This window comes from Lissotriton helveticus, chromosome 11 (assembly GCF_964261635.1).
Source record: "Lissotriton helveticus chromosome 11, aLisHel1.1, whole genome shotgun sequence".
Lineage (NCBI taxonomy): Eukaryota > Metazoa > Chordata > Amphibia > Caudata > Salamandridae > Lissotriton > Lissotriton helveticus.
This window is the reverse complement of record NC_136072.1, coordinates 601288833-601301686: the sequence shown is the minus strand read 5'-3', so window position 1 is coordinate 601301686 and position 12854 is coordinate 601288833. Positions and strand designations below refer to the sequence as shown.

The following is a 12854-nucleotide window of genomic DNA, read 5'->3' as shown; positions in this document are numbered from 1 at the left end:
AGAAGTGAGTTGTGGTTGCTATTTCTCTCGAAAGTGGCCACTCCATTTCACATAGGCCAGTCCATTACTCTGTCTACATTTTACGCTCTGCCTAATCCCTCCAAGGAAGAGGAGCAACTTTAAATTCTGGACCCTAAAAGAGCATTGTCGTTCTACCTTGATCACACGAGAGTTCTGGGTGGATGACCAACTCTTCGTGGGATATGTCAAAGCGTAGAAAGGATGGGCCGTACGGAACAGGACCATATCACATCATGCTCTGTATCAAAAGCTGCTACGCATTGGTTAAGAAGCAATCCACTAGGGGGTCTGCCAGGCAGCAGCGTGGGCCTCCCTGCACACCTTTACCAAGCACTACTGTCTGGACAATCAGGTCTGTAGAGATGGACATTTTCCCTGTTCGGTCCTGTAATACTTCCTTGTGTAAAATAAAATCCGCAGACCTACCTCCGGAGAGGTATTGCTTGGGTATCTATTCTAAGGTAAAGAATCTGCGGCTAGAAGTCTATCAGGTTAACAAGCTACTTACCTTTGATAACTCCTTATGTGGTAGAGACTCTATCTTGCTGTGAATTCCTTACCTGCCCACTCATCCTTCCTGCTCTGCAAATGAATTTGTACGGGCAGGGCTGCAACTACAGCCTCAGCGTGTTCCTGTTTGAACATCTGCCAGGCCACTAATTAGGCTTGCAATCCGTACTTTTACCAAGCACTACTGCAACAACTCTCAGCCTGTAGGAAAAGTCTTTTAAGTCCTGCAGGGTTTCCTTGTTTAAGTACACTCGGATTCTACTCCTTTTGGAGGGAACTGCTTGGCTAAAAATGTGAGGAATCTACAGGTACAAGTGCCTGCGAAGTCCTCACCTCCTGCCCACCTCCCCATTCTTTGATGTGGACTTTTGGAAATGAATATGTGTCCAAGTTAAATTCCCTCACTCTGAGTTATAACATAAATTTTGTCAGTGGTCTTTCCATATCTGACCATGTGGAAAAAAAGAGTATAACTCATGCCATCGTGCAGTGGAGGTGCTATATATGTAGTAAGTTCCAAGGAGAGACAAAGGGGGGATCTTTTCAACTGGTCCAGGCACACGTCTCACTAACAAATGCTACTCACCAAAATGTGTGCCCGTTCCAGACTCTCGTCCACTGTTGAAGGGAATTATCGGGAGGAGACCCCAGGCCCTGGGGTATCCTTCATAGTATAATGTAGCCCTCACACACCGAAGAGTAATGCTTCATCATCTGATAGAGACATCTGGCCGCAGATTCCTTAACTTAGAATATCAACAGGCGTGAGACTGGAACCGGAAATCTTTTGCAGCAGCACCTCTGCGCACCGGGGGACGGTGCCACACGACCCCAACCTGACGTCGTCCACGTACCTGACGTCAGCGAGGTCATATAAGTCCCTCCCGACGCGCTGACGTCAGTTTCCTTCTTTTCCGCGTGCATCGCGGATCCGGAGTAAGCGGGTTCTTTGGTCTGTTTTCAGGCCTCCTTTTCGGCGCTTAGCGTCGGGAACAGTGTGTGATACCTTCGGACTTTAAATCTGTTTATTCCTGTTCACGGCAGATGCCTGTGACAGACCCGCATCTTATTGGTATGTGGTGTCTGGGCGAGCACCGTGACTCCACCGACTGTGAAGCCTTTACTGTTCGGTTCCGCCGTTGATCGCCCTCTGGGGTCCGGGGCCGTCATTCACAGTTTGGTAAGTCAAGGCGCTTGTCGTCTAGGTCTTCTACCTCACCTTCTGTTGTCAGGGGCACTTGTTCCCGGAACATGCCAGACTTGCGCTCCAGACGGTCGCCCCCCCCCCCCCCCCCTCTATCCGCCCTTTCCGGGTGTGGGGGTGACTCGTGCCCAAATGGAGGTTTATGCTACGGCTTTGCAGGCCTCCCTTGGGTCCTCTCCTGTTCCTGGGGCGTCCTTGGGACCTCCGCTTCTTGTGGGGTCTCCGACAGACTCGCCGCCGAGTTCGCCGCCGGTGCCAATTGAGCCTTTTCTCCCCAGGAACGTCGGAGTTGTGGTGTCGTTAGGGCGCGGCCCAGCTGGGTCCCCATCTACGACCCACGGCGCCTCTGCCATGCCGCATAGCCCCGCGGGGCTCCCTGTGGCGCTGCAGAGGGTTGCCGGTGCTCATAGCCCTGTCTTGAGCACACCCCAGCCTTCCGGGCAGGCGGCCGCCTGTCCGGAGCCGGGCTAGGCGCCGGAGGCTTGCCTCCGCTCGGAGCCTGTTCTGGTTGAGGTGAAGCCGACGCCGGGACAGCGCCGGAAGCTTGCCTCGCCGGCCCTGGCGCCCTCTCCTTCTTCAGAGAGGGAGCTTGTTATAGTTTCACCGCCGGATGCATCCGGCGTCTGACGAGGCACGATCAGTGCCGACGCGCGTCGTTTTGGCGCCGTGTCAACGACTAGTTCTGGACTCTTCTCTAGAGGCCTCTGGAGAGAGTTCAGCGCCGCCCTCCCGCCCGGCATCGCCGGAGCTAGTGTTGCCAGTTTCCCCCTTGGAATTTGTGGCGCTTCCTCAGGAGCTCCCAGATCCGGCAGGCTGTTCGCCTCCCCAGGACCCCCTCCAGGATCCTCATTCTTCCATGGGGCTTCCTTCCGTGGGGGATTGGGCGCACCCTCAGTGGCTTGGGAGGGTCAGCTTACAACCCTACCCCACTGATGGGCTGTTGTCCCCTCCGCGGAGGGCTACCGAGGCTTATGCGGTTTTCTTGAGTGGTCTCATTGGCCACCTGCATTTTAAATATGCAACCCCCTTCTGCCCCTTTGTCTGTGTACCCCTTGCTTGAGGTCCTGCACTGTGGGTCCGGAAATGTGGAGCCGCTTTTGCGGCTTCCCTTTATGATGCCCTTTTGGGTACCTGTGTCCGGCTTGCTTCAGGTGACCTGGTGGCTCATTCAGTTTTCCACCGCCACCGTCCAGCGCCACATGATCCGGTTTGTCTTTTTGTGCACCCTGATGCGCAGGGGTTTGTGTTGCAGACTGCCTTTCCTTCTCTGCCCTCTCTAACGCTTCCTCCCTCTCAGGAGTACAGATGGCTTGAGTCATGGGGTAGGAACATCTTTGCATCCACTAGCGCAGCCCTATGGTCCTTGAATACAGTGTGTGTTTTGGTGCGGGCTACCTCTGCCCTATGGGACTCTGCAGAGTCTTTGCTTCCTGCCACCTCTGAAGGTGCTCACGTTGATCTCCTTCACCTCCTCCGGGATGACTGTGACCTTGCCGAATTCACAATCCGTTCAGCCTTAGATACTGCGGATTCTTTGGGCCGAGCCATGGCGGGTTCTGTTGTCTTAAGGCGTCACGCTTGGTTGCGAGATAGCATCTTCCCTGAAAATATATGAGAGCGACTGGTCGACTTACCCTTTGATGGGGTTTTGTTGTTTGATGCTCACGCCGAATCGGTGGTTCAGCGGCTTCTGGCGGGCTTTCGTCCTCCCACTTGGGTCCTTTTAGGCCTGTCTTCCGTGGTGGTACTTTTTCATTTCGCATCCTTTAGATGCACTCGGTGTTAAACATTGGCAGTGAGCCTTACGTCCTCTTTTTTCTGTGGTCAAGGGTGCTTACCCTTTTATTGGCATCCCTTGGATGCGTTTTGCTTTCAGCTACCTGTTGGCCTTCTGTGTCCATGTTCCACAGGTTGCTGTGTCCTCTGACTGTGGTCAGTTCTGTAATGCCATTACGGCTCAGAACTCAGTTCACGGGTTCGGTTCGTTACTGCGTTGTTTTGGCCTGGCATATTGCCCTAAGAGGTGTTTCCCGTTGTTGAGGTATGCATACTCTATGTGGGGTACTTGTACGCTATTATATAGCCTTGCTTATATCACCTGGGCCTGGAGTTCCTGTGGGCTCCATGCGTCTTTTGGTGATCTGCTGCACGGTGTTCTATGATTTTCCCTGGTGCCATCTGCTTACGCCATGGTCATCCGCCTCCTTGGGAGGTTTCATCGTCTCTTCTTCAAAAACGGCTCCTACCTGCCTTTACTGTACTAGGTATGATCCGGTATGGGCATGTTTATGCTCCTGGCTAGTTCTGTTTCCACATAGTTATATGTTTATACATTTATGTATACATGCCGGTTGCCTTGGTATCCTCTCCCTACGTCGCCACCTCTTGTCGAAGCTGCGAGGTCTGGACCCATATCTCCATGTGTGGGGGAGCATTTCTGAGTTGCTGCAATTTCCATAGGGGCCTCCTTGCTTCCGCTTACTGGGGTGATTTCCCAAATTGACATAGGCTCCCTTTTTGGTGTTTGACGCTGTACGTGTCTTTTTTGGAGTGTTGGTCTCTGATTCAGAGACTCTTGCTACCATTCGTTGACTTGGTGTTTTTGGCACCTTCCTTCGGATATACCCTTTTTCCAAATCATCACCTACTCTTGTTACAAAGCTACGCCTGCGGTACAGTTTTTCTCATGGCAGTGGTCATTGACTACTGCCTGCAAGCCTACATTGTGGGTTGTTTCTCGCTTTGGCTTCATGCTGCCCGGTTGGGCACTCTTATACTTCCTGTGTAAGCCACTTTAAGGTCTCTATGGCCTTTTACCTGCTGCATATTTCTACCTGCTTCAGCAGGTTGGGAATTGATGCTAATTTCCCCTCATTACCCTTTTTTGGGGTTGGGTGTGCGCTTGGCAGTTTCTTGTCCTGCTGGCTATTCCCAACGCATTTCTCCATTCTAGCTCTTGCCTTGGACTCTTGACACTGACTCCTTCGGCTTCCTTCTATAGGCTAGTCTGTTAGGTACTGGTTGCATCTCTTCAAGTTCATTTCGAGCTTGGGTCAGTGCACTCCTTGTGCGGCATTAAGCGGAGAGTGTTCTTTCTTCCTCTCTCTTTCTTGCTCTAGTATAGGGCTCATGCCGTTCTACCTGCCCTTTTATATACGTGTATGGTGTAGTGCCATTCTGGCATGTTTTTAGGATATCTTCTATCCTGTTATTTCTGCTCTTCGAGCTGCTTGGGTTGCTGTCTGGCTGTTCCGCCACAGCTTCCCCCCTTTATCCGTCACTCTGTTGCTGGATCAGATGCTTGGCGCTTTCTGGTGTTCTGTCGCAGACCCGCCTCCCTTTTGGGGTATGGCTGTGGTATCTATTCTAAGTTAAGGAATCTACAGCTAGATGTCTCTATCAGATGTACGAGTTACTTACTTCGGTAACGATGTATCTGGTAGAGACGTTGTCTAGCCGCAGATTCCTTAACGCCCTCCCAGCCTCCCTGTTCTGCGAGGACCTTGTCTAGTGGTGTTCTCCGCTGGCCTCTTCAGTTGCCATTGGGTTATCTCTCAAGGGTGTTCAGATTGTTGCACTCCCCTGGGTGTTTTTATATACAGTTACCTTCTGCTGAGGGGCTTTTTTCCTGTTATATGGGACGTTTGATTCACAAGGAGATTCGATTCACAAGGAAATTCGTTTTCCTCTCCAGTTCCCCTTCCCTTCCTTCTGTCTTATCTACTACCTCGGGGTCCTGGTCTCCTCGTGGTCTTCCTCTTTGAGGGTCGGTTGTGCTCTGTTTTCTACCTCTGTTTTTGGAGGGGAAAGGCCAGTCTTTTCATACTTTCCTACAGTGGACTGTTGTTCTTTCTGTGTTCCGTTCTAAGTGGACGGCACACTTCTACATGGCGCTATCAGTCTATTTCTGTCTGTTGAGATGTTCTTCCCTTGTTGCACTCGGGGAAGGGTCTTTGCTTAGCTTGCTGGGCTCTTTCTCACAGCTTCCACTTATATGTGGGCAGTGTCTAATTCTGTCTTTTACGATGGTGTCTTCCACCATCCTCCTTCTTTATTCACAGATTTTTATCCCTCGCACACTGTTTCCATACTTAAACAATTTTTTTGTTGGTGGCTCTGCGTTGTGCCGCTGAAAAGTTTCTCTGAAGAAAACTGACGTCAGTGTGCTAGGAGTGACTTCTATGACCTCGCTGATGTCACGTACGTGGACGACATCAGGGCGGGTTCATGTGGCGCCGTGTCCTGGCGCGCATAGGTGCTGCTGCAAAACAATTCCGGATCCAGTCTCACGCCTGGGGATATTCTAAGTTAAGGAATCTGCGGCTAGACAACGTTCCTACCAGATACATCATTACCGAAGGTAAGTAACTCGTACTTGGGGCCTGATCCTGATCAGTTGGACGTCGCAAATGCCTGACGGGCACCCACACTGGGGCTCTTTATTTGATATCTTTTTCCTATGCGAGCCTGCTGGGGTGTGCCTAATCCTACCGGGAAAGGTAGTGGTGTGTGATGTGGTGCAGGGACCTATATGCAGGTCCCTGTTGTCATGTATTGGAGGCAAAAGTTACCACGTACCAGTGTGTAGGAGCTATGGAAGCATTTCCATATCTAGTCTGACACCTGTTAGTATTCAAATAATGAGAAATCCACAGATGGATACAGTGTCTACCATTAAGAGCCTTCCCAAAGGTATGTAACTTATGGTTGCTCTGCTGCTCCTACTCTTGAACTCTCTCATTCGACCAAAATCTACCCTTCCTCTCATATAATATTTGTCTCTCCAACCGCCAGCTCTTGGTTGACCTTGAGGGGGGTCCAGAGGATGTCTGGTCGTGTTTTTGTAAAGATGGTCATGGACACTTCCAACTGGGTGTTTCTGTATTTTGTAATGTTTTTAATCAAAGTCAGGCCCTGCCCACCACTTTTACAAAAGTTGATGCAAGTGTGGCTAGGATCTGAAAGAGACACGTTAGTATTAGATTCCTTACCTTAGAATATCCCCAGGCGTCAGACTGGATCCGGAAATTTTTGCGTAGCAGTACCCTTGCGCGTCGGTAGGCGCCGTCTGCGGGTCCGTCGTCGGCGTCGTGGGCGCCGTGATGACGTCGTCGGAGTACTTAGACGCCGCCTCCGTGTGCTGACGTCAGTTCTTCTTTTTTCCGCGCCAGCAAGCGCGGATCTGGAAAAAGCAGTAACCCTTAGTCAATTTTTGACTAACTTTTTGGATCTTTTTGGTCATTTTTCGAAGTCTTCACGACTCCGATCGGTGCCGTAGGGATGCCTGGCTTTAAGCACTGCGAGGATTGCGACCGCACGATGTCGGTCACGGAGCCTACCACCTGTGCCTAACTTGTCTAGGCGTCGACCACGACGACAAGGCCTGCTCCGACTGCCGGGCCCTCTCTTCGAAAGCCAGGCTGGAGCGGTCCCGCAGGCGACTCGAACTCCGGCAGTCGGTCCCGCACCGCAAGAGGTCCCGGTCCCACGGGAGGTCGAGGGACAGGTCGCGGGCTCGGAGCCACCACAGTTCGGAGAGTAGGCCGCACTCCTCCGGGTCGAAGTCGTCGCAGGCGCCACGTCCAGCTCCACACCTTCTGGTCCCTGGGATAAACAAGGCGCCGGAGGAGATCGAGCGCTTCCTCATGGCCATGAGGAACCTATCTCCTCCGACGGGCTCCGCGGCGCCTTCGGGCCCAGCGGACCCGTCTGGGGCCTCTAGCGGGTCGAGGGCTTCAGCCCCGACGCCGCCGACGCCTTCGGGCCCGGCGCCGCTAGGCCCCACAATCCCGACGCCGCCGGTGCCTTCGGGCCCAGCGCCGCAGGGTCCAGCGGCCCCGGCGCCTTCGGGCCCGGCGCGCGGGACCCCACTAGGGCTTCTTCAGGATCTGGGTCGTCGCCGGTGGACCTTACGACCTCCCCGGCGTGGGACCATCAGGTGTCGCCCCGTCCCCGATTCCTCCTTCGTTCCTGTTCCGACGTCGGGACGGCCCCGATGGGCGCCGCTCCAGACGTCGTTTGGAGAGTTTCACTTCTATGAAGTATCAGGAGATGGGTGAGGAAGGGGATTGGGAGGGGTCTGAGGACCCTCTGACCCGAGAGTCAGTCTCATGAGGACTGGGCAGGAGACCTTGGGGAGGCCAGTGGCCTGGACACCTCTCCAGACACTGGTTTTGTCTCCCCTCCTACCGTGGCTTCGGAGGAGGGGGCAACCTACAGTGTGGTGTTGATGAGGGCTGCCAAGGCAGTGAGGACTAATCTCCTCACTGAGGTCCTTAAACCGCAGTCAAGCTCGGCCGAGCCTCTGCTGCCCTTTAATGAGGCCTTGACCGACGTTCTTCTGGGCACTTGTTCCAAGCCCGCTACGGGTTCGCCCTTAGATAGGAACGTGGCCAGATGTCATCCAGGCCTCCAATTCCCTGACCGCGTTCCCGTCGGCTCCGCCGGACAGGGAATCCAAGAGGTATGAGCAGTATGGCAAAAAGATCTTCTCATCCCTTAGTATGGGACTGCGGTCTTCCAACACCGCATGCCTCTTTGGCCGTTACACCCACTCTCTGTGGGATACGGTCGCGGAAGTGCTGCCAGAGTGTCCGTTGGAGGTACGGGCCAAACTCGGCCAAGCCCTTGTGGAGGGTCGGGATGCAGCCAGATATTCTATCCGGTGTGGGCTGGATACCACCGACTCGCAAGGTAGAGCGATGGCAACGACGGTGGCGGTCAGACGCCACGCCTGGCTGAGGTCCCCCAACTTTTCGGCAGATGTCCAGAACACGTTGATGGACATGCCCTTCGATGGCCGTCGCCTCTTTGGCGACAAAGCAGACCATGTGCTTGAGCGCTTTAAGGACTCCAGGGCTACGGCCAAGTCCTTGGGCCTCTCGGCCCCGCGCCAGCAATTGGCTGCTTTTCACTCCTTTCGTGGCCACGGAAGGGGTGTACCCACACGTGCTGCCAGCCACGCTCCGCAGGGAAATACCCAACGCGGTGGCGGCCGTGGGAACCGCCGTCCTGGCGGTAGGGTCAACGGCGAGGTCAGTCCACACCTTTCCCCGCAGCATCCGCCTCAAAACCCTCCTAGTCCGTGCTTTCAGGCCCATGTGACGCCAGTGGGGGGCAGAGTTCGCCATCACCACCTCAACTGGCGCACTGTCACTTCGGACAGGTGGGTGCTGCAAATCGTCCGAAGGGGCTACTCCCTACCCTTCGAGGCGACTCCTCCAGCCATGCCACCGCAGAACCACCGTGTATCGGGGGATCATTTGCGACTTCTGCAGGAGGAAGTTACGGCCCTCTTGGCCAAGGGGGCCATCGAGCACGTTCCTGGGCCAGAAGTAGTGTCTGGTTGCTACTCCCACTACTTTCTGGTACCCAAGAAGGGCAAAGGGGGCCTACGCCCTATCTTGGATCTAAGGAACGTCAACGGCTTCCTCCGGAAGGAGAAGTTCAAAATGCTGACTGGCTCAGGTCTTAGCTGCCCTGGACCCAGGAGACTGGATGGTCGCGTTGGACTTGCAGGACGCTTATTTCCACATCCCCGTCCTGCCGGCCCACCGGCGCTACCTGCGGTTCACGGTTGGCCACGAGCACTTTCAGTTTACCGTGCTCCCCTTCGGCCTTACCAGCGCCCCACGGGTGTTCACAAAGGTGATGGCGGTGCTCGCAGCTCATCTGCGCAGGTTAGGGGTTTCAGTCTTTCCCTACCTCGACGACTGGTTGTTGAAGGCGGGCTCGCCCCAGACAGTCGTCAGCCACCTCCAGACTACGGCAGACCTCCTGCACCAGCTGGGGTTCTCCATCAATGTGCCGAAGTCACACCTGTGCCCCTCTCAGAAGCTCCTCTTCATCGGAGCGGTTCTGGACTCGGCGCGGTTTCGGGTTTATCCACCCGAACAACGGGTCCGGGATATTCAGGCTCTGATTCCCATCTTTCAGCCGTTATCCCAGGTCTCAGTCAGGTTGACGCTGCGGCTTCTGGGGCTGATGGCCTCCTGCATCCTTCTGGTGTATCACGCCAGGTGGCGGATGCGGGCTCTGCAGTGGGACCTGAAGTTTCAGTGGGCCCAGCATCAGGGCAACCTGTCCGACCACGTCCTGATCTCGGAGGGCACTGCGAGACAGCTGCAGTGGTGGCTCACGGACCGCGATTGGGTCAGCGGCAGATCCCTCTCCCTTCCCCAACCGGAGCACGTAGTTGTGACGGACGCGTCCCTCCAGGGCTGGGGAGGCCACATGGGAGAGGCGGAGATCAGAGGCCTCTGGTCTCCGGCGGAGGCCCGGCTCCACATCAACCTGTTGAAGCTACGGGCGATTCGTCTAGCACTGAAGGCCTTCCTCCCCTCTGTCCGGGGGAGTGTAGTGCAGGTGTTCACGGACAACACCACCGCCATGTGGTACTGCAACAAACAGGGCGGGGTGGGGTCGTGGACCCTTTGCCAGGAGGCTCTGCGCCTCTGGCAATGGCTGGAACGCCAGGGCGTGACCCTGGTGGCTCAACACCTGGCAGGTTCTCTGAACGCCAGGGTGGACGAGCTCAGCCGTCGGTGCATGATGAATCACGAATGGCGTCTGAACTCGGACGTGGCGCAAGGCCTCTTTCAGCAATGGGGAGAGCCTTGGTTAAATCTATTCGCCACCGAAGAGAACGCGCAATGTCATCAGTTCTGCGCGTTGGAATTTCCAAGGCGGCACTCGCTCGGAGACGCTTTTCGTCGCGAGTGGAGTTGCAGTCTATTGTACGCCTTTCCGCCTATACCACCTCTGCCCAGAGTGCTGAAGAAGATCAAGCGCGACCGGGCCCAAGTCATCCTTGTGGCTCCGGACTGGGCGAGAAGGTACTGGTATCCAGAGCTACTCAGTATGTCAGTCGATCCCCCGGTTTGTCTGCCTCTTCAGGAGGACCTTCTGTTGCAGCAGCAGGGGACGGTCCTCCACCCGAACCTGTCCAGTCTCCACCTCCATGCTTGGAGATTGAGCGGCGACAGTTGAGGCCATTTGACTTGCCTCCTGAAGTCTGTAACGTCATTCTGGCAGCCAGGCGTCCCTCCACAAAGTCGGTATACGCCGGCAGGTGGAACAGATTTGTGGCATGGTGCACAGCAAAGGCTGTGGATCCTCTTGCTGCCCCTCTCTCTGAGGTTCTTCTCTTCCTTCTTTCTCTTGCCCAGCAGGGCTCTGCTCTGGGCACTATCAAGGGCTACCTTTCTGCCCTTTCGGCCTTTCTGAGGCTGCCTCATCAACCTTCTTTGTTCAAGTCCCCTATTGTAAATAGATATCTAAAAGGCAAAACACACACATTTCCTCCTGTTCCGTTTGTGATGCCTCAGTGGGACTTGAACCTGGTTCTTACGTTTCTGATGTGCACTCCTTTTCAGCCACTTCACAACTGTCCTCTCCGCCTTCTTACTCTGAAGACTGCTTTCCTGGTTGCCATCACCTCTGCCAGGAGAGTGAGTGAGCTCCAGGCCCTTTCTTGTACTCCACCTTTACTTTCTGTCCATCCGGACAAAGTGGTGTTGCGTACTAAGCCATCTTTCCTGCCCAAGGTTGTCACGGCCTTCCACATCGGGCAGTCTATCACCTTGCCAACCTTCTTCCCGCCACCGCATCCCTCTAAAGAGGAAGAGCGGCTCCACCATCTGGACCCAAAACGTGCGCTCTCATTTTACTTGGATCGCACACGCCAGTTCCGGGTGGATGACCAACTCTTTGTTGGTTACGTGGGCGCTAAGAAGGGGAAAGCAGTGCACAAGAGGACCATCTCCCGGTGGATCATCTTGTGTATCCAGGCATGCTACTCCTTGGCTAGAAAGGAGCCCCCTGTTGAATTACGGGCTCATTCCACCCGAGCCACGGCGACTACTACTGCCCTGGGCAGGGGTGTGCCCTTACAGGATATCTGCCAGGCAGCTACGTGGGCATCGCTGCACACATTTGCATGCCACTACTGCCTGGACAGCCAAGTCCGGAGGGATGGCTTCTTTGGCCGTTCCGTCCTCCAGGACTTTCTGGTGTGATTATTGGTTCGCAGACCCACCACCGGAGTTGGTATTGCTGGGGTATCTATTCTAAGGTAAGGAATCTAATACTAACGTGTCTCTTTCAGATGCAAAAGTTACTACTTGTGTAACAATATATCTGTAAGAGACATTAGTTAGTATTAGATTCCTTACCGACCCACCCATCCTCCCCGTTCTGCGAACCGATATCTAAGGTTAGGGTTAGCCCCTTTCAGGGCCCTAGTTTCAATGGCACCACTGTTGGTTTTTAACATGGCTCTGCGTTTCTGGCGCGGAAAAGCTGTGTCTAAGAACTGACGTCCGCACGCGGAGGCGGCGTCTAAGTACTCCGACGACGTCATCACGGCGCCGACGACGGACGCGGAGCCGCAGACGGCGCCTACCGACGCGCAAGGGTACTGCTACGCAAAAATTTCCGGATCCAGTCTGACGCCTGGGGATATTCTAAGGTAAGGAATCTAATACTAACTAATGTCTCTTACAGATATATCGTTACACAAGTAGTAAATTGTGCATTAGATGTATTAGAGTCACAATAGCGTTGAATTTTGCTGATAGTGAGCTGATAAAATTTGGAGATATAGCGCCACACGTGGTTGATGGATAATTTTACTCTCCAGATAGGTTCCATGGAAGGTGAGTTGTAGGTTTTGTTGCTGTTGAATGCATTTCACTGGTCTTGTTGCAGTAGAGCACTGGCATAAGATACACAAGGCATTTAAAATGTTATGTGTTTTCTAAGGTAACCAAAAAGAAGGCTGGTATTAGGAAGAATTATGAACTCAGCGATTCGCAAATTAATTTGCAAGCTGCCTCTGCAAACAGCGACCAACCACTGGTTTTGGATACCCATGAGCAGATGCCTCCTGATAGTTCACCAAGCATTATAAAGTCTCCTCAAGCTGATCAGCCTTCTTCTTCATTGCAAACTGCAGCAACAACTCAAGGTACCACTGCTACACCTAGGAAATCAGCTCCTTCTTCTGCATCAAAGCGAAAATCAAGGAAACTGGCAGTCAACTTCTCTGCAGCCAAGCCTTTGGAATAAATACGGTACTGAACTAAGAATCTGTCTTCTTTCTTTTTGCATTTAAGAGATT

The 12854-nt window shown here is 53.9% G+C and overlaps 1 protein-coding gene across 2 annotated transcripts in view; it reads left to right on the top strand.

Annotated features, from left to right (window-relative positions):
• XRN1 (5'-3' exoribonuclease 1) overlaps nucleotides 1-12854 on the top strand; it is a 1049234-nt gene that overhangs the window by 1011006 nt on the left and 25374 nt on the right. For both annotated transcript variants that reach the window (XM_078666417.1, XM_078666416.1), the window contains exon 42: nucleotides 12497-12807. In XM_078666417.1, coding sequence (XP_078522543.1) covers nucleotides 12497-12802 — 306 coding nt within the window. In that variant the 3' untranslated portion in view covers nucleotides 12803-12807. The remainder of the gene's footprint in view (nucleotides 1-12496; nucleotides 12808-12854) is intronic.